The sequence below is a fragment of the Colletotrichum destructivum genome, chromosome 2 (assembly GCF_034447905.1).
Source record: "Colletotrichum destructivum chromosome 2, complete sequence".
Classification (NCBI taxonomy): domain Eukaryota; kingdom Fungi; phylum Ascomycota; class Sordariomycetes; order Glomerellales; family Glomerellaceae; genus Colletotrichum; species Colletotrichum destructivum.
The window spans coordinates 1,752,845-1,775,441 of NC_085897.1; the positions used below are offsets into that span (position 1 = coordinate 1,752,845).

At 54.4% G+C, this 22,597-nt stretch overlaps 7 protein-coding genes across 7 annotated transcripts; 4 read left to right on the top strand and 3 right to left on the bottom strand.

The window, feature by feature from the left end:
- Positions 1 to 148: 148 nt before the first annotated feature.
- On the top strand, positions 149 to 3,013 carry CDEST_02735 (Putative bifunctional purine biosynthesis protein PurH). The gene is made up of 3 exons (XM_062918894.1): positions 149 to 444; positions 513 to 1,995; positions 2,046 to 3,013. The coding sequence occupies exons 1-3, from the start codon at positions 299 to 301 to the stop codon at positions 2,199 to 2,201; spliced, it is 1,785 nt and encodes a 594-aa protein (XP_062774945.1). The 5' UTR covers positions 149 to 298; the 3' UTR covers positions 2,202 to 3,013.
- Positions 3,014 to 3,794: 781 nt separating this feature from the next.
- CDEST_02736 (Putative Zinc finger C2H2-type) lies at positions 3,795 to 6,825 on the top strand. Its single transcript, XM_062918895.1, has 3 exons — positions 3,795 to 5,899; positions 5,954 to 6,100; positions 6,153 to 6,825. The coding sequence occupies exons 1-3, from the start codon at positions 4,297 to 4,299 to the stop codon at positions 6,434 to 6,436; spliced, it is 2,034 nt and encodes a 677-aa protein (XP_062774946.1). The 5' UTR covers positions 3,795 to 4,296; the 3' UTR covers positions 6,437 to 6,825.
- A 2,657-nt stretch (positions 6,826 to 9,482) lies between these two features.
- Positions 9,483 to 10,838, bottom strand: CDEST_02737 (Putative large ribosomal subunit protein uL29). Its single transcript, XM_062918896.1, has 4 exons — positions 10,735 to 10,838; positions 10,427 to 10,566; positions 10,106 to 10,331; positions 9,483 to 9,906 (listed from the first exon to the last, which is right to left on the bottom strand). Exons 1-4 carry the CDS (start codon positions 10,735 to 10,737, stop codon positions 9,898 to 9,900), a joined length of 378 nt encoding a protein of 125 aa, XP_062774947.1. The 5' UTR covers positions 10,738 to 10,838; the 3' UTR covers positions 9,483 to 9,897.
- A 592-nt stretch (positions 10,839 to 11,430) lies between these two features.
- On the top strand, positions 11,431 to 12,639 carry CDEST_02738 (Putative golgi SNAP receptor complex, subunit 1). The gene is made up of 3 exons (XM_062918897.1): positions 11,431 to 11,577; positions 11,649 to 11,762; positions 11,850 to 12,639. The coding sequence occupies exons 1-3, from the start codon at positions 11,509 to 11,511 to the stop codon at positions 12,351 to 12,353; spliced, it is 687 nt and encodes a 228-aa protein (XP_062774948.1). The 5' UTR covers positions 11,431 to 11,508; the 3' UTR covers positions 12,354 to 12,639.
- Position 12,640: 1 nt separating this feature from the next.
- Positions 12,641 to 13,852, bottom strand: CDEST_02739 (Putative ATPase assembly factor ATP10). The gene is made up of 2 exons (XM_062918898.1): positions 13,409 to 13,852; positions 12,641 to 13,349 (listed from the first exon to the last, which is right to left on the bottom strand). The coding sequence occupies exons 1-2, from the start codon at positions 13,789 to 13,791 to the stop codon at positions 12,677 to 12,679; spliced, it is 1,056 nt and encodes a 351-aa protein (XP_062774949.1). The 5' UTR covers positions 13,792 to 13,852; the 3' UTR covers positions 12,641 to 12,676.
- Positions 13,853 to 14,176: 324 nt separating this feature from the next.
- On the top strand, positions 14,177 to 16,391 carry CDEST_02740 (Putative biotin/lipoyl attachment, 2-oxoacid dehydrogenase acyltransferase, catalytic). The gene is made up of 2 exons (XM_062918899.1): positions 14,177 to 14,474; positions 14,555 to 16,391. The coding sequence occupies exons 1-2, from the start codon at positions 14,315 to 14,317 to the stop codon at positions 15,910 to 15,912; spliced, it is 1,518 nt and encodes a 505-aa protein (XP_062774950.1). The 5' UTR covers positions 14,177 to 14,314; the 3' UTR covers positions 15,913 to 16,391.
- Positions 16,392 to 16,690: 299 nt separating this feature from the next.
- On the bottom strand, positions 16,691 to 18,255 carry CDEST_02741 (Putative P-loop containing nucleoside triphosphate hydrolase, shikimate kinase/gluconokinase). Its single transcript, XM_062918900.1, has 2 exons — positions 17,699 to 18,255; positions 16,691 to 17,643 (listed from the first exon to the last, which is right to left on the bottom strand). The coding sequence occupies exons 1-2, from the start codon at positions 17,972 to 17,974 to the stop codon at positions 17,197 to 17,199; spliced, it is 723 nt and encodes a 240-aa protein (XP_062774951.1). The 5' UTR covers positions 17,975 to 18,255; the 3' UTR covers positions 16,691 to 17,196.
- Between the last annotated feature and the right edge of the window lie 4,342 nt (positions 18,256 to 22,597).

Sequence of the window (22,597 nt, forward strand, 5' to 3'; positions counted from 1 at the left end):
CAGCCTTCACTGCTTGGGGTAATTCCGTACCTGTCGCGTAGCCAATTTTTTTTTTCATAGCTTTTTTGCTGCCCCTCCCCCTCCTTGATCGGAAGCCGATTTTGCGCAACCTCTCCTGCTCCTCCTCCCCTTCCCGCCCGCCCGCCCGCCCACAGACATCATCGCGCAAGGCAAAAATTTGCCTTTCCTCGTCTTGTCTCTTCTCCTCTTTCTCTCCCCCTTTTGTCTCTGACCCTTCAACAACAATCCTTCTTTTTTCTAACAAGAACTTGTCGTTGCCGAGAGCACCAGAAGCAAAATGTCGGGCCAGAAGATTGCCATCGTCTCCGTCTACGATAAGACAGGTCTGCTGGATTTGGCCAAGGGCCTCAACCAACAGAATGTCCGCATCCTCGCCTCTGGCGGCACCGCCAAGATGATCCGGGAGTCCGGCTTCCCTGTCGAGTAAGTTGCGGCCCTTGTTGGAACTATCAAGCGATGGGAACCGGAGCTGATTTAGGCCTCTCTCTTAGGGATGTCTCTGCCATCACCAAGGCCCCCGAGATGTTGGCCGGCCGTGTCAAGACTCTTCACCCCGCCGTTCACGCCGGAATACTAGCAAGAAACCTCGAGTCCGACGAGAAGGACCTGGCCGACCAGAACATCAACAAGGTCGACTATGTCATCTGCAACCTCTACCCCTTCAAGGATACCGTTGCCAAGGTCAACGTCACGGTCCCCGAGGCTGTCGAGGAGATCGACATTGGTGGCGTCACCCTCATCAGAGCTGCCGCCAAGAACCACAGCCGAGTCACCATCCTCAGCGATCCCAACGACTACGCCGAGTTCCTCAAGGAGCTCCAGGCCGGTGAGATCACCGAGGCCAGCCGCAACCGCTACGCCCTCAAGGCGTTCGAGCACACCGCCGACTACGATGCCGCTATTTCAGACTTCTTCCGTAAGCAGTATGCCGCCGACGGCAAGCAGTATTCGGCCCTGAGATACGGCGCCAACCCCCACCAGAAGCCTGCCGCTGCCTTTGTCAGCTCTGGTGATCTGCCCTACAAGGTCCTTGGTGGCTCCCCAGGTTACATCAACCTGCTGGACGCCCTCAACAGCTGGCCCCTCGTCAAGGAGCTCAAGCAGGCTCTGGGTAGGCCCGCTGCTGCAAGCTTCAAGCATGTCTCCCCTGCTGGTGCTGCCATTGGCACCCCCCTGACCGAGGAGGAGCGTAAGGTCTACTTCGTCAACGACATTGAGGGCATTGAGTCCTCCCCTCTCGCCCAGGCGTACGCTCGTGCTCGCGGCGCCGACCGCATGAGCAGCTTCGGTGACGTGATTGCCCTGAGTGACATTGTTGATGTCCCCACCGCCAGCATCATCTCCAAGGAGGTCTCTGACGGTGTTATCGCCCCCGGCTTCGAGCCCGCTGCCCTTGAGATCCTCAAGAAGAAGAAGGGTGGCAAGTACCTCGTCCTGCAGATCGATCCCGACTACGTCCCCTCCAAGACCGAGACCAGAACCGTCTACGGTGTCACCCTGCAGCAGCACCGCAACGACATCGAGATCTCTCCCAGATCGTTCAACAGAATCATCACTCCCAAGGAGTCTGCACCTCTGTCCGAGTCCGCTCTCCGAGACTTAACCGTCGCCACCATCGCCCTGAAGTACACTCAGAGTAACTCTGTCTGCTACGCCTACAACGGACAGGTCATCGGTCTTGGCGCGGGTCAGCAGTCCAGAATTCACTGCACGCGTCTCGCTGGTGACAAGGCGGACAACTGGTGGCTCCGCTTCCACCCGCGCGTCCTGGGCATCAAGTGGAAGAAGGGCACCAAACGCCCGGACAAGAGCAACGCGATCGACCTGCTGGTCAGTGGCGAGCTCCCCAAGTCCGGTGCGGAGCGTGACATGTTCGAGGCCGTCTTTGAGGAGATCCCCCCCGCCTTCACCGACGCCGAGAGGGAGGAGTGGCTTGCCAAGCTGACCAATGTCGCAGTGTCGAGTGATGCCTTTGTAAGTAAACCTTGTGCCAGGTTTTGTGTAATCATTCTGACAAGAATCAGTTCCCCTTCGTGGACAATGTCTTCCGCGCATCTCGATCCGGTGTCAAGTACATCGCCGCCCCTGGCGGCAGCCAGAACGATAGCGCCGTCTTCGAGACTGCGGAGAAGCTCGGCATTACGTTTGTTGAGCAGAACATCCGCCTCTTCCATCATTAAGCGTCTCTTTTGATTTTGGTGTTTGGGGATTTCAGCTTGTTTATGAAATTTGGCGGGCCTGGGCCTGAGGTGAAAAGTTAGATTTTCATGCCATGTTTTGGCTGCCGCAACACGTGCCACCAATGAGGCAAGGTTGGGCAGTGACATACTACTGCAAGCAGACGAGCAAAGGCCGCTCTAAGGGCTACAGCGTTGAAGAACAATGATATTCAACATATATCCGGAGTATATAGGAATGAACTTTGGGTTCTAGGTAGCGGAATCAGAATCGTGGCTGCAGAAGCCCAAAAACGTCAAATGGAGCTGTGGCTTTCATGGCATAGCGTCCAGGTGATGCGTCTCTGTTGTTAGCTACTGTGCTGGCGCTTGATGCGCGTGATTTTAGAGTTTTTGTCTACTCTGGAAAGCGAATGACCAGCTCGCGGAAGCTTAGCTTGTGTTTCTTCTGACAGCTCATCACGTTGGAATTGGGCCGACGAGACGTAATCCCAAGCTCTATGTGCGACGGAGGACGCAGGTGAAAGCTCTAAATGAAGGATGATACGAGCATCAACGTACGTTGATCGCCATTTCCCCGACTATGGCCGGCGCCGGTAAAGGTTGACAGATCATCCAGGCGACAAGCAGGACAGCTATTGAGAAAGAAAGTAAGGCTTTCGTGTGCAGCTGAGGCGTCAGGTCCTTGTTGCTTGCATCCAGATCGTGTGTAAACCGAGCGATGGGCGTATTTAGCTTTCCGAATCTTAGGCGTGATGACGGGAGTTGAAGGAAAGAAGCTGGAGGTTGCCTGCCGCCCGGCTGCACGTCTACACAGGATGGTGTAGGATAGGACGAGGGCCGGTGCGTGACGGCGCACAGATTCCGGAGCAAGCTGCCAACAAGCAATGCGCAGCGACAGGCTTACGTACACAATCCTTGGAGAGTCATCCAACCAATGAGAAGCTACTTGCCCGCTGAGAAAGGCCACAGCGGTGGGTCATTTGCCAACCACAGGTCAGTGATTACCTACCTGCACCCCCCCTCCTGGTGGGGCCAACACCCCCATGCTGTCAGCCTCTCAGAGATCAGTGAAGGCTTGTTGGAACCAGGGTGCTTGGCGGAAATGCATCCTCGAAGAGATACGGATGAGGGCATGGGAACGACCGTCACCGGTATGCCTATGATTCTTTCACATAATAAGGTTCCGGTCAATTTGGGCGAAGAGGCTCGATGTCGACCTCGACGGCTATATGAAGGGGGGAGCGGTCATCATTTTGGACGACCTTTCAGAAACGCGACAAATACATCCATTGTTGTGCGCGACCGAGTCAATTATTTCTCCAACATCGAGACCAAGGGAGGGCAAAAACCGAAAAAACAATAGGGCCCAGCGCAACACCGTCGCTACGCCATTAGACCGACAGGTACGTCCCATTAGATCACAACCGTACATTTCGCATGGTGTTTGACAGAGATGACAGGGATTTCGGTGTTACGCTGGCAAGTTAGCCCCTCCGTCACTAGACAGAGAGGCCGCATTTTCGCGCCAGAGGCCATCAAGGTTCTCACGCACCGCACCGCACCGCACCGCACCTGGGCATCGCGCCTGCAACACCGCCTTCCCACAACGTGGGCTCAGAGGAACAACCGCTGCTGGTTGCCCTCTGGTCCCTTGAGGAAACCACTGGTCGGTCTCCAGTCCCATCCAAGTCTTCCAACCCCTTGGTTTCTTGTTACCACAACAAGCCTTGTCGACGGGTGTCTCGCCTTGTCTTGCCTCTCCCACGCCTCCATCCCACTCCAACAGCTACTTTACTTTGCACCCTTCCGGCTTGTCAAGGCATTATTGGGCCTTCACGTCGCAGATACTTTTCTTGCTATCTATACTACTACATCTACCCTCCCCGACTACTGGAAATCCCCGCCGTCAGATCTCAGGTCTTACCTTTGCGGCTCTTTCCTTCCCTCCTTCCATCCCCTTCATCTTCGTCGTTCCTTTCCTCCTTCTCCAAAAACCTTTGTCAAATCAGTGGTCCAAGCCACCGGCAACGACGATCATCGTGGGACCTTCCCCCAGGCGCATGGGTAACTTCGGGGTCTTCATCACACTCGAGCCATGGACGACCACCAAGATGGCTTCTCAACGGCCTTCGATCCCTCCTCAACACTCTTCAACATGCCTTATTCGACAATGTTGCCAGATCACGAACACGAACATTTTTTCGGTGGAACCCTCTCAATTTCTCACGACGAGTCTTGCTTGGACATGAAGTTTGACCACACTGCTTGCAGGGGTCCCGAGAACAACCATCAACATCACCCCGTACCCAACCACAACCACCCTCGAACCAACCTGAGCTCAATACCGATGCTCCAGCGAAGACACCATAGCATCTCTGCAATGCCAAACTTGCCCAACTTCTTCGAAGCCAAGGACCAGCCGCCTGTTGGTTTTGGCACGAATGCCCTCATGTCACCAACCGCGCACGTGGACTTCAGTGCCATGATCCATACCGACTCCAGTACCAACGTTGAAGACGATAGTACGTCGATAGGGTGCAGCAGTCTGAACTGCGATCAGTGCGCGAGCGACTGCGGCGGCAGTGACGCCGGCGATGTCTGTCGAGCCATCGAGTGCGGTTCAATCTGCAACGACACCAAGTGCAATGAGCCTGCTTCGCCCTGCGAAAAAGCCGAGTGTATGACTGGCTCGCTCTCGGAGAAGGACAAGGCTGCCGCAGATGTGCTGGCATCTTTCGGCGGGGAGAGCTCTCTGGGCCAAGACACGATGTCTACTACATCGATGCCACCGCTGCCAGCTTCCCATTTCTTCTCCGCCCACAGCTCTTTCGAAAACAGAGGGATTTCAACGGCTAGCCAAGGCTCTTTCCACAACGGAGGACTGCCTTCGACGATGGTCCAGTCGAACATGGGCGGGTTCTACCAGTGCGATGCCGACTTCCTTCTTAACACTTATATGGATACGAATATGGACGGCAATGCCGTCTGGGCGTCATGGGCGGCGCATATTGCCAATGAGCATGCTTCGGGGGCTTGTGTGCGTCCTTGTCTGATGGAGCAAAATCTCCCTTTCGACAACACCAAATGTCCCATGCCTCATCAGGTGTATGCCCATCCAGGTCAAGAGTACTTCTGCGTTCCTTCTGGCCAGGCACAAAACCTTGTTGCCTGCGGTGCCGAGTTTAACAGCACTACGGATCTCATTCAGCATATCTTCACGGAACACCAACATCAACACTCGGACGGAGATAACCTTGGCTATTTCCCGGATGCACCTCCGCCTACACTGCCTCTGATGGCTTCTCAGCATCACGAACTACATGCCCATCCACGTTCATCGGGCCCTGTACACGTCCCCATGAAGCTCCCCCAGAACAGGGCATCCTCAACAAACTCCTCTATATCGAGACCCCTGACAGCCTCGTCGCCAGTAGCATCTCCCAACACTGCTCCTTCCGAGGCCAGTCTTGTGACATCTGAGCAGTTTGCTTGCAAGTGGCGCAGGGAAGAAGATGGCCGGGTTTGTGGCTTGATTTTTCAAAAAGACGAGCTTCTGCAGAGTCATTGTCGTGAGCAGCATCTCAAGGACTTGAACAAAACGGATAAGGGCTTCAAATGCCGGTGGGAGGGTTGTTCCCGCGACGGGCACTTCACGCAGAAGAGCAAGCTGGAGCGCCATCTGCAAACACACACTGGGTGTAAGTCGGAGTTGTGTCCCCCTGAACTGCAAAGTTTACTAAGTTGGTATCCAGTCAAGCCAGTTCAATGCACTGTTTGCGGTCTGGCACTCTCCGCGAAACAGTCTCTTGCTCAGCACATGCGTATTCATACTGGAGAAAAGCCGTGGGTATGCCAGCACCCGGGTTGCGATGCTGCCTTCAAGCAGCAAAGCGCTCTCAGTAAGTAGAGAATTTCAAACGTGGCGTCGCACAACTTCTAACTGCCGTCCAGCGATGCATATGCGAACCCATACCGGCGAGAAGCCCCTGAGCTGTGACGTATGCGGCAAGGCGTTCGGCGAGTCCTCTAACCTATCAAAACACCGAAAAACCCACAATGTCAAGGGTGCCTTCAAGTGTGATTTCTGCGATAAGGACTTCCACAGACTTGACCAGAAGCGGAGGCACGAGAAGACTCATAGGGCCAAGGAGAATCTCGGCGCTACCATGGACGTGGATACGGCTCACACTATCAGAAAGACCCAGGGTGGCCGAGTCACGAAGAATACGAAGTGATCGAATTGGGGTGGGGTTTGTCAACATGGATTTCTTTTGTTACTGCTTTTCTTCGAGGGCGAAATGGCTCAGCATGCAGTCATCACTTTTCATCGACGTCTCATGAGATACCTTTGGGGGCTCCAAGATTTCGGACCGGCGTTTGATAGAGACGGGGAACAGGTCAGGGCGGCATACCAGGCTTCGGTGTTCAAGGCGGCAGAAAGAATTAATATGACAGGTTACGGTGTACTTTGCAATCAGCAGGAGTTTAGGCCGGGAGAGAAAATAAGTTTACGTTCCGACTGATGGACGGGCATGCGGTTGCTACGGCCAGAAGCTGTCGGCAAACCCGGCACCGGACCTAGTACAATTCGAAGAAGAGTTTTAGCCCATCAAAATTGTCTTTCCACCATATTCACTTGGCTTGCATGAAGCGTCTTGACATCCCTCAGGGTCGAAGTGCTCTATCGCCCTTTTACCGTGGGTTTTAATCATGGTGGGATGTGGGCGTGCAGTTAGCGAGCTAGGCGAGGAACCTCTTGTGACGGACTTAGAGGTTCTTTTCAGCGTGACCAGAGTTTAATGGTATGCTAAAGAAAGCTATGAAGTTCATGCGGCCGGAATCAGTGGCGCGGGTAGTGGGAGGAGGGTGGCATTGTTCTGGCAGGCAGACATGTCTATTTCTCTGGTAGTTTGTCGTGGAGTTGGGTCTTATGATGGTTAGTCACGTAGTCACGGAGCCGTCACTAATTCATCACGAGGAGCTTTCTCCCCGATTCGTATGAAATTTCGTCCTGATCTGATACCAGCATCTGACGTTTGTCTACAAGAGGCAATGTCCCTCTCTCTCTCTAACATTAACCCCTGTACGTAGAGAGTAGGCGGAAGTCTCGCTGGACGTATGTGAGCTCCGTACTGGAAGCCCTCACCCATTGGGCTGGCTGACCAACATTTGTCAATATAGTCAAAACTCCATCTTCGAAAGATTTTAAATGAAGTTTACCCAAGACTCTCGATAAAATGAGTTTACTGCGTCGTGACAAAAGTCCTAGGAGGGCGGTCCTTTGGAGTGGACCTACACCGAATTAACCTTTCAAGTGGCGAGCTCGTTCCAATGCCTCATACAAGGTGTTAGCGAGACAGAGAGTTACTTTCGTTCCTTTGCTTGTTGAGGACTTTGGGGGTAGTGACTTGGTTGACATTGGTATCATCAGGGTTCCTCCGGTTGATGGCCTGGGCATTTGGGAGGTTTGTTGTGAGGCTTGAGGGAGCGGGGGTGGCCGTGAGGCCTCTGGATTGTGAAGGAGGGGTGGGGTGACGCGAACAAGCTGGGTGCAGGTCCAAGAAGAGGGATGGTGACTTTTCATAATCTTGACGTTGTCGGTAAAGGAAAAAAAATGTGGCCGTAGCGGCACCATTCGATATAAACACTTTGACAGATTCTCGATTTCATCAGCTGAATTTCAATGGCCAACGTGTGCCGCCCTGAGTGTCGTTTGGCTTCTTGGGTATACAGAGATATACAGAAAAGAAAAGTAATGGCTGCAAACGCTGTTTTGGGTCTGGTGTAATGTTTTTGTTCCGGCTCAGGACGATCATCCATCTACTCGCCCCGGTCTCAAGAGCAGAGAAAGAGGCACTTGTATCAGCTGAAAGCTGCTGCAGTCTTGATTATACTATTCGATACACTGTCGTCACGAGATTCTGTTATTTTGTTTGTGTTGGGCTTGTTCCTAGAGACCGCGGACTGATAAGCATACGGAAGGCGACCATTTAAGAAAATGATATCTTAGACAACATTTTAATAAAGACTTAGACTCTAAAAGTGTAAATGATAGAACATGAAGTGAAGAGTGGAGCGACGAACTTTTCTGTCGAGGACCAGTCTGAAAAGTCGCAAAACACCAAGCATCCCAAGTGCTGGTCAAATCATGTGTACGGGATGCAGTTCGACACTGACGCCAGTCAGAGGATCTCTTGGGGATGATGCAAAAGATGGTTGCGATCCATAAAAAAGAGCACCGCTGACATCTAGCAACATGTTGCGGATGCTTCCAGTCGTGACCACAAGTAGAGGATACTGTTTGCAGTAAGCTCTGTTGAGCCCCCCTTCCCCGGAAGCGCCCAGACGAGCACATGACAATAACATGATTGTTGAAAGAGGCGGGTTGAAGTTCTGCTGCTCTCATTGTCGGGTAGTAGCGGTGAGATTTCACCTCCTGAAAAGGTCCTTCCAGTCTCCTGATAGCCTCTTCATGGCCCACGAACGATTGTATCTACACAGCAATGTGATTACAAGGAAAACGGGACGATCTTGGGAGAAGGCCGTACGGTAGTCATTTCAAACGGCCGCATCCACGGCCTAACTTGACACTGGTGCCATTCATGACGATGTTGCGAAGTCGGGGCGGAGAATGTCAAGGATTAGAAGAGGCGCTGCATATTGTACCACACTACTGACACCGCGCAAAGGTTTCAGTACATACACAGCGTCCTTACGAGTCTCGGGAAATACCATGTACGTGACAAATACAGCCTGGCAAAAGTCCAAAGGAACCCCAGTAGATTGATGGGGCGAATCGCATCGGAATATTCGCCGCAGTTGATTATCAGTTCGGCTTCTGGTGTATTGCATTTGAAGCATGGTGAGATTGCGGCGGGACGACTGTGTCGAAACGAGAGCCGAGTCGCCAACCAGCTAGTTATCAGGACTTGAAAGTAGAAAGGCAATGAACTACCCAGTGTCATGGGATGGATATGCGGCCTATTTACACTTCGGGTAGTTTTCGACGCCGAGGCTAGAGATATCGTGTAAATCAATCAGGATTCATTCACGATTAAGTTCACAAGCTCAGACGCAGACGCAAGTCTTGAACAATCGACATCACCGAGCCAAGATGATGGATCACCAACGAGTAAAGAAGTTAGAAAAGAACGCAGGGGTTCGGTACACCAGAGGGCGCCACGAACCTGGTAGATCAACACAAACTTGACGAAGGCTGTACTGAATCCAGGGGCGGCGACCTGATAAACGGTTTCGAATATGCGAAACGAGAGCACAATGAGGGAACCGAAAGCGAACTTTTGAAAGTCGGGACATCTTTGGGCCCCATCTGACATTTTTGGCAGCTCTATGCTACCAACACACACTCGGGGAAATCTCTCCCTCCCACCACACAACATGAAAAAAGGGGGTGGTATGGGTGGGAAAGACAGAAAGAAGAGGATTTCTGCGAGCCCCATCCAGACTTTTGTTTTCGCTTTGCCAATGTGTTCTGACCCGTCTTGAGAGAAATCCATTTGTGTCTTTGCAGCACTTGGGGGGGAAATGACAAAAGCGTGAATAAACCCTTGAATTTCCCTCCGTGACCATGCAATGCATCATCGAGTAATTCGGGATCCCCGTGTGCCAAAAACGTGTTACGCCTCCATGACCATTTTCGTTAACCCCAAACCTAACCCAGGAGCGGTCGGCTAATTTACGCGGCCTGTATCGTCAGTCAGCTATGACAATTCTTTTTGCAAGTATTGGGGATTGCGGGAGACAAAAAGACCAGGGAGTATCGAAGACGTAGAGCAAGCGGGAGTACCGAGATGAGGCATCCCCAGTGACATGCCACGACACCCGTTGCTGTCTTTCGTGACTCCTTGGTCTCGTACCCAAACAAAGATTTGACTCAAACTGACCTTCACGGCGAACTTGCGCTGAGGGAAGTGAACGGTGCGCTTCTTGGCCTTCTCGGTGACGATGCCAGCCTCCTTCTCGGACAATCTCCGGCGGATGGCACGGGTCTGCTTCGCGCGGAGGTCGAGGGGAGCGTACTTCTTGTTCTTGTAGAACAGGCGGAGCTGGGCGCGTTGCTTGGCGTTGATGACGGTCAGGACGCGGGCGATCGACTTGCGGATGTCGTGGCTATAGGCAGAAAATTTCACCGGTCAGTCGCTCATCCCTCATTGCCGATTCCATTCCTCCGATCGATTCCAGACCAGACGGGGACATAAACGCACATCTTGTTCAGCTTGCTGCCAGAAGAGGTGATCTTCTGGATGCGGAGCTGACCGAGCTCGGTCTTGAGCTCTCCGAGTTGCTTGGTCAACTCATCCTTGTTCTTGTTCCAGAGCTGGCTGGCCTTGACCTTTCCGGACGACTGCGACATGGTAATTTCTCGTCAGCGGGAACGGGTTCTCTCTTGGTGTATTCTCGTCGGGGGAAGTGCGAAAAGATCGGACGTGGGGTGTCGTTGTCTCGTCGGGGAAATGATGTGTCGAGGCTATTCGAAGATCGCAAATCCCATCAGGAGCAAAGGGTCACTCACCATCTTGACTGATATGGGGGGTGGCGCTGGATATCTGGGTTAGTATCGACACGTCGAGAGAGAGGCTGAGGTGATCGATCGTAAATTTGAAAGTTGGACAAAAACAGTTGCCCTACGAGTTTGTGCGCAAAAATTCGGTACCCGGCGCGGGGCCAACTGTGATTGGAGGAGGTGGGTCTTGGGGGTTAAGGCCTGCGCCACGGCCGCGCTGAGCCACAATCTTCACCGAGAGCCTGCCGCAAGATGGGTTCTTACACCGAGCCCGGCTCTATGGAATGGGTATGAAGAGCGAAGCATGCAAAAGCATGCATGAGCGAGAGCCGATCAATACCTGACTTGCAGCGTGCAGCAACAAACATATGAAAACCCCGAGTTAGGACAATTAGATGGTTTGTCACGGAAACCCCAACGCATGTAGACCTTGAGTTGATTGAACCTCAGCTTGGCATGCTTGCTTGAAGCCTGCGGTGCTAAACAATTGGAAACCAATCCGGGCGATTGTTTGCTTCGGGATTTACTCGCGTCGTCCGCCTCACGTTGGTTGTAAGGCATCAGCGTCAGTCGACGACAACTTTCATGCAACTCAACCCCTAACGGAACCTTTGCAAGACTTACATAAGCATTCAAGGTGCACGGTCCATGTGACGCTGAGCTCCTCCCTGCTGCATTGAGTCCCTGCCGACAGTCCCAGGCACGCGGACACAATAGACTACACCTCGACCACGGGGGCAGCAAACATCACAGACAATCTACCACAACCAGCATCGCGGCGTCATGGCGGCGGTTTCAAGCAACACGGGCTGGGCCCAGTTACGGCAGCAGGCACGGAGCCTGGAGACACAGGTACGTTCTTTCCTCTTCCCTTAATGGCATGTCTCTCTTCGCCAGGCATTCCTAACGTCCGACCTCCGCAGACAGAGACGTTATTCCACACCTATTCTCAGTTTTCGACGGTAGCAGATATTCCAGCGAAGCCCACCGAAGAGGAAAGGACAACAGAGGCGAAGCTGCAAGACCTCCTTGACAGAGTATGTTTGATGGCGTGCCCCTCCTACCGGAGTCTCGCGAGCCTGCCTCTACCGACCACCTCGAACCAGCATTAACATGACCGTCAGCGTGAAAATGTCATTTCCCAACTCTCTCGCCTTCTCGACTCAGAAGCCACCCTCACCTCCTCCGCCCTGAAGCAGAACAACCTCGCCCTCCTCCGCGAGAAGCTCGCCGAGCACAAGCGCGACCTCGTGCGCCTGCGGAACACCATTGCCCAGGCCCGCGACCGCGCCCACCTGCTCACCAATGTACGCTCCGATATCGACGAATACCGCGCCAATAACCCTGAGGCTGCGGAGGCCGAGTACATGCTCGCAGAACGCAGCCGCATCGACAACAGCCACAATATGGCCGATAGCGTCCTGTCACAAGCTTACGCCGTCCAGGACAGCTTCAACATTCAGCGCGAGACCCTCGCCAGCATCAATCGCCGTATAACTATGGCCGCCAGTCAAGTCCCAGGTCTCAACAGTCTCATCGGCCGCATCTCTGCTAAGAAGCGCCGGGACGGCATCATCATGGGCGTCTTCATAGCCTTTTGCTTCCTCTTGTTCTGGTGGTTCATGTAGTCAAGGCGAGGAGTGTGGCATGTTCTCGTAATTCTTTTTCTGTTTTAGGAAAAGACGATGACGGTTATTTGTACGTTTGTTTACGTTTCTTTCCAACAAGCCGTTACGACTGGGGACATTATCGGGCATAAGGGAATTGCGGGGGCGTTTTTTGGGATTCTGTTGACGTTTTCTTCTCGAATTGAGGGTATCTTTGGTGCATATTGTACACTAAAAGAACACAGGTATTTGTTGGGAAAAGAGCCAGATCATGTGCGACGACCTGGCTTCCACATGCTATTGGCTTTGCAAGACCACCCGAAAAGCTGCTTTCCTCCCACTCACTACTTCTCCTTCTCATTGCTTGCTGCCTCCTTGGTCTTCGCAGCTTCCAGTGCCACCTTCTTCTCAGCCTTGTTCCACTCGTGGAGGACGAGCTTCATGCCCTTGACCAAGCTGTCTCTCTCGTCCGGGTGGGCGGGACCACTGGCGGCCCACCGTATCCTGCACAGGCTGTCGACGAGGTAAATGTAGCCGACCTTGCTATTGAGGTAGCCAATGGACTCGCTGATCTCGTTGGTGATGCCGCGCGGCACGAGAAAGTACTTGCCCCAGCGGTGCTCCGGGATCTGCTTGCGCAGGTTGCCCATAAAGAGCTTGACGATCCATGCCTTGAACTTGTTGTCCTCGATGTTGAGCTGCACAATTTGCGTCTTATTCTGGGTCTTGGCCAGGAGCTCGTGGAGCGCCGGATTCGCCTCAGGCGAGATGAAGGTCTTTGCCTGGTCGTCGGCCCACTGGCTGCTGTACACAGCAACGACGGACAGCTTGCCGAGCAGCGTGCGCGTCGTGTCGCGCGGGTTATTGGCGCTTTTCTGGAGGGTTTCGCCGACGAAGTTGGGGAAAAAGAGGGACACGTCGGCCTTGAAGGGCAGCGGGGGTGCGATGAAAGATTTACCCTCGTGGAACTGCATGTTGCCCCAATCACGGAAGTAGGGCCGGGCCATCTTTTCCTTTCTGCAATTGACCATCTGTCAGTCCGGTTCCCAACAAACAATACATGATTTGCGACTAACAGCTCCTTACGGCGCACGAGATGCTTGTCGTAGTCCACAAAGTCGTCCCTTCGCTGCTTCAGCGACCTCCTGTCGACCCCCGAGTTGTCCTCCGGGTGCGGCGGGTGTGCCATGCCGATAGATCGCGGCAGGGGCTGAGGCGTAAAGTCTTTGACCCTCTTTCCGTAGGCTCGTGGCGCGTGGATGGCCGATCCGGGGAGGTCGGGCTTCGCCGGCTCTGAAGGGGCGGCGCCCGGTACCGGTGCCGGCGCCGGAGACTTGTCGGCGAAGAATGGACGCGAGGTGCTGAGATGCCTCCTCCATGAGCAGACTGTGCAGGGGAATGCCCTTCTCGAGGACCCCATGGACATCGCCATCGTGCGCAACGGGACAATTGGAGCCATTGTTTCTGAAACCGTAGGGTCACTGCGTATATAGATTGTTGTCGCCGAGAGGTCGTGTCAACCCTTTGGCAGCCGTCCATTCAAAAATTCGCGCCACATATTCCGAAGGTCCACGAAGCCTGAAAAGATAGCTTGCGCCTCAACCCAAGCCACAGGGGGGGGAGCATCGAGCGATAACGAAGTGGGCCTCCGCTACAATGCGGAGAGAGCCGACAAGGGGAAAACCAAGACGCCATGCTAAACCGACAAAGCGGGTCTCGGTCTACGCTTTTGCTGCCCCTCGGGGCATTTCAGCATTGTGTCATGGGGGAGGGGGGAATTATTGACCTTCACTGGCCGAATACCGCGAATAGCCGAGTTGGTCTGGGGGAGACAATGCCGCTGCCGAGCGTCCTCGTCTTGCAGCAGGTGTTCGCACATTCCTAGGTGCCCCTTCTCTTCTCTTTCTCTAAAATTTTAGTAATTTGTGTGAGAATTTTCCTTACTCTTATTCTCTTCTTCACTTTACGAAAAACAGTTCACTATGTTCCTGCAACGCGCCGTCCGGACGCAATGGCACGTCTCTAAGAGCATGGCTCGCCTGGCCGTGGCTAGAGCCGCTGGCGTCTACCCCTCCAGGCAATTCCACGACACGCGGCATCTGAGGGTCGTCAAGCCCGTCCTGCTGGCAGACATTGGTGAAGGTTAGTGGCATGAAGAGGGGAAAGGTCTACTTACACACTTCCCGGGTGAATTGAGTCTCTGACAAAGTCCCGAACGACAGGCATCGTGGAATGCGAAATTATTCAGTGGTTCGTCGAGCCCGGCGCTCGTGTCGAGGAGTTCTCTCCGCTCTGCGAGGTCCAGAGCGACAAGGCCTCGGTGGAGATTACCAGTCGCTTCTCGGGCGTCGTCAAGAAGCTGCACTACGATGCCGGCGACATGGCAAAGGTCGGCAGGCCCTTTGTCGACATCGATATACAGGGCGGAGCCAAGAAGGAGGATCTCGATGCGCTGACGGCGCCGACGGAGCCGGCGGGGGAGAGGCCTGCGCAGAAACAGCAGCAGCAGGGAGAAAAACAACAGGGAGAGTGGACACAAGAGCAGGCGAGACAAGAGCCGACGGTCACCGCGCCTATGGATGCCGGTTCACCGGAAGCTCCGCGGCCACCAAAGGGTACGCATGCCGCCCTCGCTACGCCGGCGGTGCGGCACCTCACCAAGACATTGAATGTGAACATCGCGGATATAGATGGCACGGGAAGAGATGGCAGAGTCCTCAAGGAAGACGTCCAAAACTTTGTTAAACGCCGCGAATCAGGGCACAAGTCGGCGGCGTCACCGGCCCCGTCTTCCGACGGGGAACCCACTCCGGGGCCCGCCTCCGCTGTGCAGCTCGAGACCCGCGTCCCACTCACAAATACCCAGCAGCAAATGTTCAAGTCGATGACGCGCTCGCTCACGATCCCGCACTTCCTCTACGCCGACGAGATTGACTTCTCCAGCCTCGTGCAGCTGCGCACCCGCCTCAACCGCGTCCTCGCTACGTCCCCCGAGGTGGGCGGTGGCGAGACCGGCGTCGCGAAGCTCTCCTACCTCCCCTTCATCATCAAGGCCGTCTCCATGGCGCTCTATCAGTTCCCCATCCTCAACGCGCGCGTCGATCTCGATCCTTCATCCTCGAAACCCTCCCTCGTCATGCGTAGCCAGCACAATATTGGCGTCGCCATGGACACCCCGCAGGGCCTCCTGGTACCCGTGATCCGCAACGTCGGGTCGCTCAACATCCTCTCCATCGCCTCCGAGGTGGCGCGGCTGCAGAAGGCCGCCTTTGCGGGCAAGCTGACACCGGCGGACCTCGGTGGTGGCACCATCACCGTCTCCAACATCGGCAACATCGGTGGGACCTACCTGTCGCCTGTCATCGTCGACAAGGAGGTCGCAATCCTCGGCATCGGCCGCATGCGCGCCGTGCCGGCGTTCGAGGGGGAGGACTCGGACAGGGTGGTTAGGAAGCACGTATGCAACTTCAGCTGGAGCGCGGACCATCGCGTGGTAGACGGCGCAACCATGGCGCGGGCCGCCGAGGTGGTGCGGAGGGTTGTGGAGGAGCCCGACGTCATGGTCATGCACCTCCGATAATTGAGGGGGCAGACTCGGAGTGAAGAACAAACGAGGTTGGAGAGTGATTTATACCCTAGGAGGGAAACAGGATGGATGGGCGGAGTGTGATGTCGGTGCCCGCGCCGCGTGATGTAGAGACCGGAGGAACGGTCGTGGTGTGGACGGTGTGGGTGGGCGGATTGGATGACCAGACTCTGACAAATTTAAGGTCTATGGTCTACTGGTTCGGGTAAATTAAGTCAGGCAGGCAGACAGACGGGCGAGACAAGCAGCTTGTTTAGACGCCTGATAATAGCACAGTTTTGGAAGACAAACAAGAAATTATTTTTTTAGTGCTAGAAGTAGAGATCATCACCTGAAAGGAAGGAAGGAGCTGAATCCATCAGTGGTGCCCGACGTATATCTGTTGGACAAACATTTCAATGCAGCAGGCAACGTTTTTGAGGTCGGGTCCGACAGGGCCAATGAACCATGACTCCCTAACCTACCAAATAATGGAGTGTACCCCTCCTGTTTGTAACCTGTAGGTAGCGAAATTCCAAGAATGTAGCGGCCCAGTCAGAACGGAAGACCGTTCCCCACCACTTCACCGAGCTGACGCCAGCCAATGCTGAATATTCCTCAACCGGTTGAGGTGACGATTCACGCTTCGTCGTGGGCTGCATGCAACTCGGTCGGGGAAGTGTGACCACCAGTTCTGGGAGGGGGGAGGGGACTGAACGTGGCGTTGTCAAGACACGTTGGAGGGGCACATTGGGCAGGCTAGACGTTGGGTGGCATGGCATAGGTAGATAGTCGCAGTTTGATATGTTTATTTTTTGATTTTTGTCTCTACTCAACTAAATTTTGCGGGTGACAGAATACCAAGAAGCCTCAACCGGGGCTCCGGCCAGTAAGCATTCTCCGTTCTTTTGACCCTGCATGAGTGAGGAAACAAGCGCCAGCTCATCCCATTGCTAAGTTCGCATTTGATGGCCAAACCCATTAAGGTCGGGTCGCACCATGGTATCCCGTACTATCATGTGTCGTCGTCGTCCTCCGGTGTAATAACCCCACCCCAGCTAACTGGACTACCTGATGCGTGCCCTTCAAAGACGCCAGTTGCTTTCCTTTAGAAGCCCCGTACACTGTGCTGTATGCAGGTTGGCTTTCTGAAGCCAGCGGTATTGTAGACCATATCCCAATGCCGACGCCGTGAATAACCAAAGCCAACGCTCATAGTTCTATGCCCCTAACTCCATGATTCCGTAGGATGATTCGCAGAAACCCGATCAAAGTGCGCCTGTGTAGAAATTTGACAGCTCATGCCTCCTCTTCCTCCATCGCGGCCCTGACGCTGGCCAGAGCATCGCGCTGGACTTCCTCGAGGGAGCGGCTGACGTCTAGGCTGATGACATCTGTCTCGTCGGCCATAGGGGGCTCAAGGGTTTGGAACTGGCTGCGGACCATGTTGGCGCCCATATAGTGATTGGTCGCAGCACTACGAGCTGTAACGCGCTGGACGAGAACATTTTCTGAGGCCGACAAGTAGATGAAGTGGATCAGAATCGAGCGGTCGTAGTATCCGGCGACGCGGATGACGTCTCTGTACTTGCGCTTCAGGGCTGAGCAGGTGAGAACGACTCCGTCGGAGCCCGCTGCCAGCTGATGGCGCGACTCTTCGCGCAGTGCAACGAGCCAGTCCCATCGGTCGGCGTCGGTCAGGGGGATGCCGTTGGCCATCTTCTCAATGTTTGCTTGGGGGTGAAACTTTCATCCGCGAGTCAGCCAGGGTTCGGGATACGAGGTGGTCCTCTCCACTTACACTGTCGCCCTCGATATAGGGAAGCTTCAGAGACTGGGCAAGGTATTCGGCGACGGTCGTCTTTCCGCAGCCAGCAGGGCCAGTCACTAGCCAGATGTGGTGATACTTGGTGGGGAGAGATCCGTTGACATGTGCGCCGTTGTTTGCAGAAGTCGGAACTCCGGGTACTCTGGGTTGCGTCTTAGAGGCGACAGCCTGTTGCACGCCATTTGTGAGGCTAGCGGGCGAATTGGGAGGCTGTCCATTCACAGACATGGGGGAGTCGTATGAGAGCATGGTTTCGTGTGAGATATAGTGTATGTTGGATGACACTGTGGTTGTATGTGTTGTAATCGGAACAGGGTCGGCTGTGATGCTATCGCATAATCCGCAGATGGGCACGGTGAGACGGACAGTGGATGGCAAGTCAACAGACAGTTGCGTGATGCGTATGATCCAGTATACGAAACAGATTTGAGAAGGTATAAGTGGCAGACCTTTGGTTTCTATTTCCAGTTGGAAGGGCGAATCGAGTGCAAGTTAGGGTGGCAGGTGACGGAGCAAAGCGCCGGGCGTTGTCTTATACTTTATATGTGGCCGAGGACACAACTGCTTCTGGGGGGATCGATGAGGTAAAATTTCCAACCGGCACACAAGGGGTGGGGGGGGTGCCTGACGGCAGCTAAAACACTGGCAGCGCTCAGCAAGTTCCTGTACCTGGACTCAGGTTCAGCGGACTTCTCTTGGGCAAGGGTAGTGAGCAGGGGGTGGGGGTGTCGCTGCCCGGCTTTTAAATGACGGCGTGCTCGGCCGTCACGATACCCAATGGGCGTGATACATGCGCCCGGCGGGGAGAAATCCGTACTCCACACCTAGCAAGTCGATGTATCGTTCCAACGCCATGGGGTGAGTCTCAAAGCACTCCTGTCCTTGCACCCAAAGCTGCCGTCTCCCAAGTACCGGTACAGCCGCTAGATACTTTCTCTCCGCGGGATCCAAATGCTAAGGGGTGGCATCCGGGGGAAACGTGGGACGAGTGGAAGACTAAAAATTGCGGTCTCGGGCAGGTAATGAATGCGGATGGAAGCATTTCAAAGGTACCTAGTTTTTTGGTAGACGCGCGAAGAGTGCCAAAGGCGCCCGCCATTCGCTATGGGAATCCGTAAGATAGATTGTCGGCCTTTGGGAGCGAGCTACCGATCAGCGTCGGCTACCGACATCACCTTTGCTTTTTCAATCTGAATTGAGACTCGCCCAAATATGGACTTATGAAGCCAGATCACCGCACTTGGGGGTTGAGCAATCCTGTCATCAATTCGAGAACGTTGGTTTTGTGGTGTGACGAAACAGCAAGTCAGATCGGCAACGATGGCCACAGCCCATCGATGGGCGCAGAGTGGTGGTGAGTATTGCCGATGCCGCAACTGTGTACGATGTACAGAACACACAGTGTGTATGCAGTCCTAGGGTACAGATATCGCTCGTCGGGTGGCTGCAAGCATGCATGCGGCATATCGTGAATTGCGAAAAACCCGCGACGAACATGGGTCGTAAGGGGTTGAGTGTCAAGGAAAAGTAACTGTCCAGCGCAAGAGGTCAAGCATTGCCATAGCCGGGCGAGGGCCAAAAGGAAAAAAGAACAAGGTGTGTGTGTGTGTGAGGGGGGGGGGGGGGGGGGGTGCTATTACGGACAAAAGTAGAGTGGCAGTAGCAGGACCTGTATCGCGGGCCCGGGGAGGGCGGAGGACGGGGAAGATGCAAAAATCCAGTTGGCCGGGGGCAAAGGACATGACGATGCTAAGGGTCAAGAATCCAAAATGGCGGGGAGACAGAATGAGGGAGTGGAGGGGTCTGTGGAGAGCACGGAGAGCAGGGAGAGGAAGTGGGCACTCTGGCCAGCGTGGGGGGACGCACTTTTTCTAGAACAGGCACTAGGAGATAATTGCCTGAATTGGGCAGGGGCCTGAGAGAAGAAGCGAGGTCACTCGACACGCAAAAAAATAAAATCTCGGCCCTCGACAATCTCGGTTTCCCACCGTCTCGGTAAGGAAAAAGTATCCGATAACGGGCAGTAAACCTCGGAAACGTATGAACCAGAAAGAGAGGAGACAACCTTTGCAATGTGGTAGCAGATACTCCGTACGGATATACGGGCGAGCCATGATTGCCATGGAAGGCCTGCAGCAGCAGCAGCAGCAGCAGCAGCAGCAGCCACCACCCGGCAGTCTGAGTGCCTTCTACGCATGGGCCAGAAGATTGACGGGGGGGATAGGATAACTGGGCGAGTCCAGTGGTTGGTGCGAGATTATGGAGGGAGGGTGACGATGGGATCGGAACCTCGGCCAGCTCAACAAGGACAGCTTCTCTTTGGATCAATTGGGAATGACATGTCCGACTCCTTCTCGAAAATCAAAACGGGGCCAATTTCCTACAAAGTACTCTGTACCTTCTAGTATATCTACCGCTGCAAGGAGGTGCGGATAGTATACACAGGTAGGTAGGTACAGCGGACAGTGGTGCAGAGCTCCAGCTCGGTCAGCAGACCTGGTCCCTGGTCCCTCATCGGGTAAAGAGAGGGAAAGTGAAGACGAGTGCTTTCGGGCAAGCACCGAAGAAGAGCTATTATTACATCATGAGGATGGGTGGCACGCATATGGGTCGGCGCAGTCCGCCTCCCGCTCTCTTTCCCTACCCCGACTTCATGGCTCCTTCCGTGTCTTGATCCCGAGATCCAGGGTACTTCTCAGCAACGTGCTCAGCAATGAGAGTGTATGGGACATGGCAAATGATGAACGTGACCAATCTGTCAAATCCATCTGCTAGCTGGAGAGCCATCAAACTTGGGTTCTCGCTAACCGCCCCATACCAACTCCAATTGATCACCCTGCAGGTTGACGAACCATATCCAACGGGACATAAGCAGCCGCGTCCTCGACGCCAGTCGTCGAAAACGAGGCTTCAGCAGCCCAGCGCTGGACCGACCCGGAGAGTTGGTCACGAGCTCGTCCACAGAAACACGACAAACACCACACTGTGTTGTTGCAAGGCGGGGAGCCGTAATGCGACCCAAGAGAGACGTTCCACCAGGGATAGACTGCACTGTCCATCCACCCAGTCCGTGACGCGAGACGGCACTCCACGCTCTCGGCCCAGCAGGGCCAAGCGGCAGTACGTAGCACAACGAGTATCTGGCACCCCGAGCTCCCGTCATCAACCTTGAGGTGAGGTGCAGATGCTCGATTCCGGCGTCTTCCCGTACTTTACCTTGCCTTGTCCAGCCCCCTCTCCTCGGCTCGGCTGGAATTCCGAGTGGGAATGACTCCCTGCGCAAGCCCGGCACTGCGCACCACGACTCCATCACCTCGCTGGAAAATGTGGTTTTGCAGCACAGTCCCTCAGCCGTGACACTGACTTGGTTCCAGCCATTCGGAATGCGTTCCAACAGCCAGGCTTTCCTCCACAGTTGGCCTCCTTAATCCACTCTTTTCTTACAGCCTACAGGGCTTCCCTCCGCAAAACTCCGCTAGGCCTTTGGTCTTGGCCTGGCTGCAAACTAACGAAGCACGGGTTTGCTTGCTGTATTTCGCTCCAGCCCTCATATTTTTGGGTGTGTGCCCGTTTCCGTTTCCCTTTCTTCTCCAATACTCCAATTCCTTTTCGATCACCTTCTCCAAGTGGATCAATCGCTCCCCAACAATGAACCCAGCCCAACGGTCAGGGGAATGAGAATCCAACACGCGAGCGAACAAGGATGAGGGGTCTTTTTGCCTTGCTTTTTCAAAGTCTGGATGAGATGCTCTTCTCCGTACCACTTGGTACCAGTACGCACGACCGGGTACGATACAGTTCCGTTCGTCGGTCTCTCACCGCTCTCGTGAATTGTCACGATGCAGCTGACTTGCTGCCCAGTGGGGGTAGACGGGTTTTCAAATTTACGTGGCGGCTGATGCATCGGGACACATCTGTCTCAAAGCATCGCCTCGGCTTTTGACCTCGAACGATCTATCGTTACACACCGCGCTGACGTCCCACTGAACATAGCGTCAGCGTCCCAAACCGCTCCGCGCACGGCGATGTCTTTGCCATTCATCCCAACCATTGCGCGGGGAACCCGGCTGCAGATTTCGTGACGTGTGCTCGAAGCCAAACCCCACACCACCAGAGTTTGGTCGGGATGGACGAAACTCAACCTGGCTACCTGTGCTGCTTGCTGTGTTAATCAGAATGAAAGTCAACTCATCCTCACATCAGCCTCGTTCTGTCAAGCATGAGTGACACCTTGTTTTATCGGTGTGCTGAAATCTCCCCAGCTGTTGGATGTAATCAACAGTACATCAGTCCAGCGCTGCAGTCAACTCCAGTCGAAAACTGACCTGCTGTCCGTGAACCTGACTAGTCGAATTGCATCGTGGTGCGACGACTCTGGCTTCGCCTTCCAACAAGCGAAATTATCAATCGTCTCTGGCCGTAAGGGCGCACTGCACAGCAGCAGCTACTGCAACGCATCAGGTCAGAAACAAGACCGCCCGTGGCGAGAGTCGATGCGCACGACATGACGGATAGATATGCATAGCTAGAGCGGGCCATCATGAGATAGCACACAGGTACACTATCATACCGCGCTCGATTTGACACTCCGAACGTAATCACCTCGTCAGGGCCGACAGCCAACAACGTCGGCAAGGCGAGGATTGAAACTTGTTCAATGCCCCTCTTGGACCTACCTACTCTGTACGGCAGCACGGGGGATGTTCCCCGGTGACCCTCCTCGGTCTGATTAATCCATGTCACCGTGTTCGGTTTCATGGGCGCTGAAGCTGGCCCCCCTGGGCTACGAGACGCCAAGGCAAATAGTCCGAACACTCCGAGGCCCGGAATCTCTCCTTAGTTACCCGGGCGAGAATTCGGCCAAATTCGACG

What these genes read in the sequence shown, in the direction of transcription:
- CDEST_02735 (XM_062918894.1), top strand. Translation starts at nt 299, where the DNA reads ATGTCGGGCCAGAAGATTGCCATCGTCTCCGTCTACGATAAGACAGGT. An exon ending in GAGTCCGGCTTCCCTGTCGA is followed by an intron (nt 445 to 512) that starts GTAAGTTGCGGC and finishes CCTCTCTCTTAG; the next exon opens with GGATGTCTCTGCCATCACCA. An exon ending in CAGTGTCGAGTGATGCCTTT is followed by an intron (nt 1,996 to 2,045) that starts GTAAGTAAACCT and finishes GACAAGAATCAG; the next exon opens with TTCCCCTTCGTGGACAATGT.
- CDEST_02736 (XM_062918895.1), top strand. Translation starts at nt 4,297, where the DNA reads ATGGACGACCACCAAGATGGCTTCTCAACGGCCTTCGATCCCTCCTCA. An exon ending in TCTGCAAACACACACTGGGT is followed by an intron (nt 5,900 to 5,953) that starts GTAAGTCGGAGT and finishes GTTGGTATCCAG; the next exon opens with TCAAGCCAGTTCAATGCACT. An exon ending in CAAGCAGCAAAGCGCTCTCA is followed by an intron (nt 6,101 to 6,152) that starts GTAAGTAGAGAA and finishes ACTGCCGTCCAG; the next exon opens with CGATGCATATGCGAACCCAT.
- CDEST_02737 (XM_062918896.1), bottom strand. An exon ending in GGCAGCAAGCTGAACAAGAT is followed by an intron (nt 10,332 to 10,426) that starts GTGCGTTTATGT and finishes TTCTGCCTATAG; the next exon opens with CCACGACATCCGCAAGTCGA.
- CDEST_02738 (XM_062918897.1), top strand. Translation starts at nt 11,509, where the DNA reads ATGGCGGCGGTTTCAAGCAACACGGGCTGGGCCCAGTTACGGCAGCAG. An exon ending in CACGGAGCCTGGAGACACAG is followed by an intron (nt 11,578 to 11,648) that starts GTACGTTCTTTC and finishes CGACCTCCGCAG; the next exon opens with ACAGAGACGTTATTCCACAC. An exon ending in TGCAAGACCTCCTTGACAGA is followed by an intron (nt 11,763 to 11,849) that starts GTATGTTTGATG and finishes CATGACCGTCAG; the next exon opens with CGTGAAAATGTCATTTCCCA.
- CDEST_02739 (XM_062918898.1), bottom strand. Translation starts at nt 13,791, where the DNA reads ATGGCTCCAATTGTCCCGTTGCGCACGATGGCGATGTCCATGGGGTCC. An exon ending in CTCGTGCGCCGTAAGGAGCT is followed by an intron (nt 13,350 to 13,408) that starts GTTAGTCGCAAA and finishes GGTCAATTGCAG; the next exon opens with AAAGGAAAAGATGGCCCGGC.
- CDEST_02740 (XM_062918899.1), top strand. Translation starts at nt 14,315, where the DNA reads ATGTTCCTGCAACGCGCCGTCCGGACGCAATGGCACGTCTCTAAGAGC. An exon ending in GCTGGCAGACATTGGTGAAG is followed by an intron (nt 14,475 to 14,554) that starts GTTAGTGGCATG and finishes CCCGAACGACAG; the next exon opens with GCATCGTGGAATGCGAAATT.
- CDEST_02741 (XM_062918900.1), bottom strand. Translation starts at nt 17,974, where the DNA reads ATGCTCTCATACGACTCCCCCATGTCTGTGAATGGACAGCCTCCCAAT. An exon ending in CCTATATCGAGGGCGACAGT is followed by an intron (nt 17,644 to 17,698) that starts GTAAGTGGAGAG and finishes CGCGGATGAAAG; the next exon opens with TTTCACCCCCAAGCAAACAT.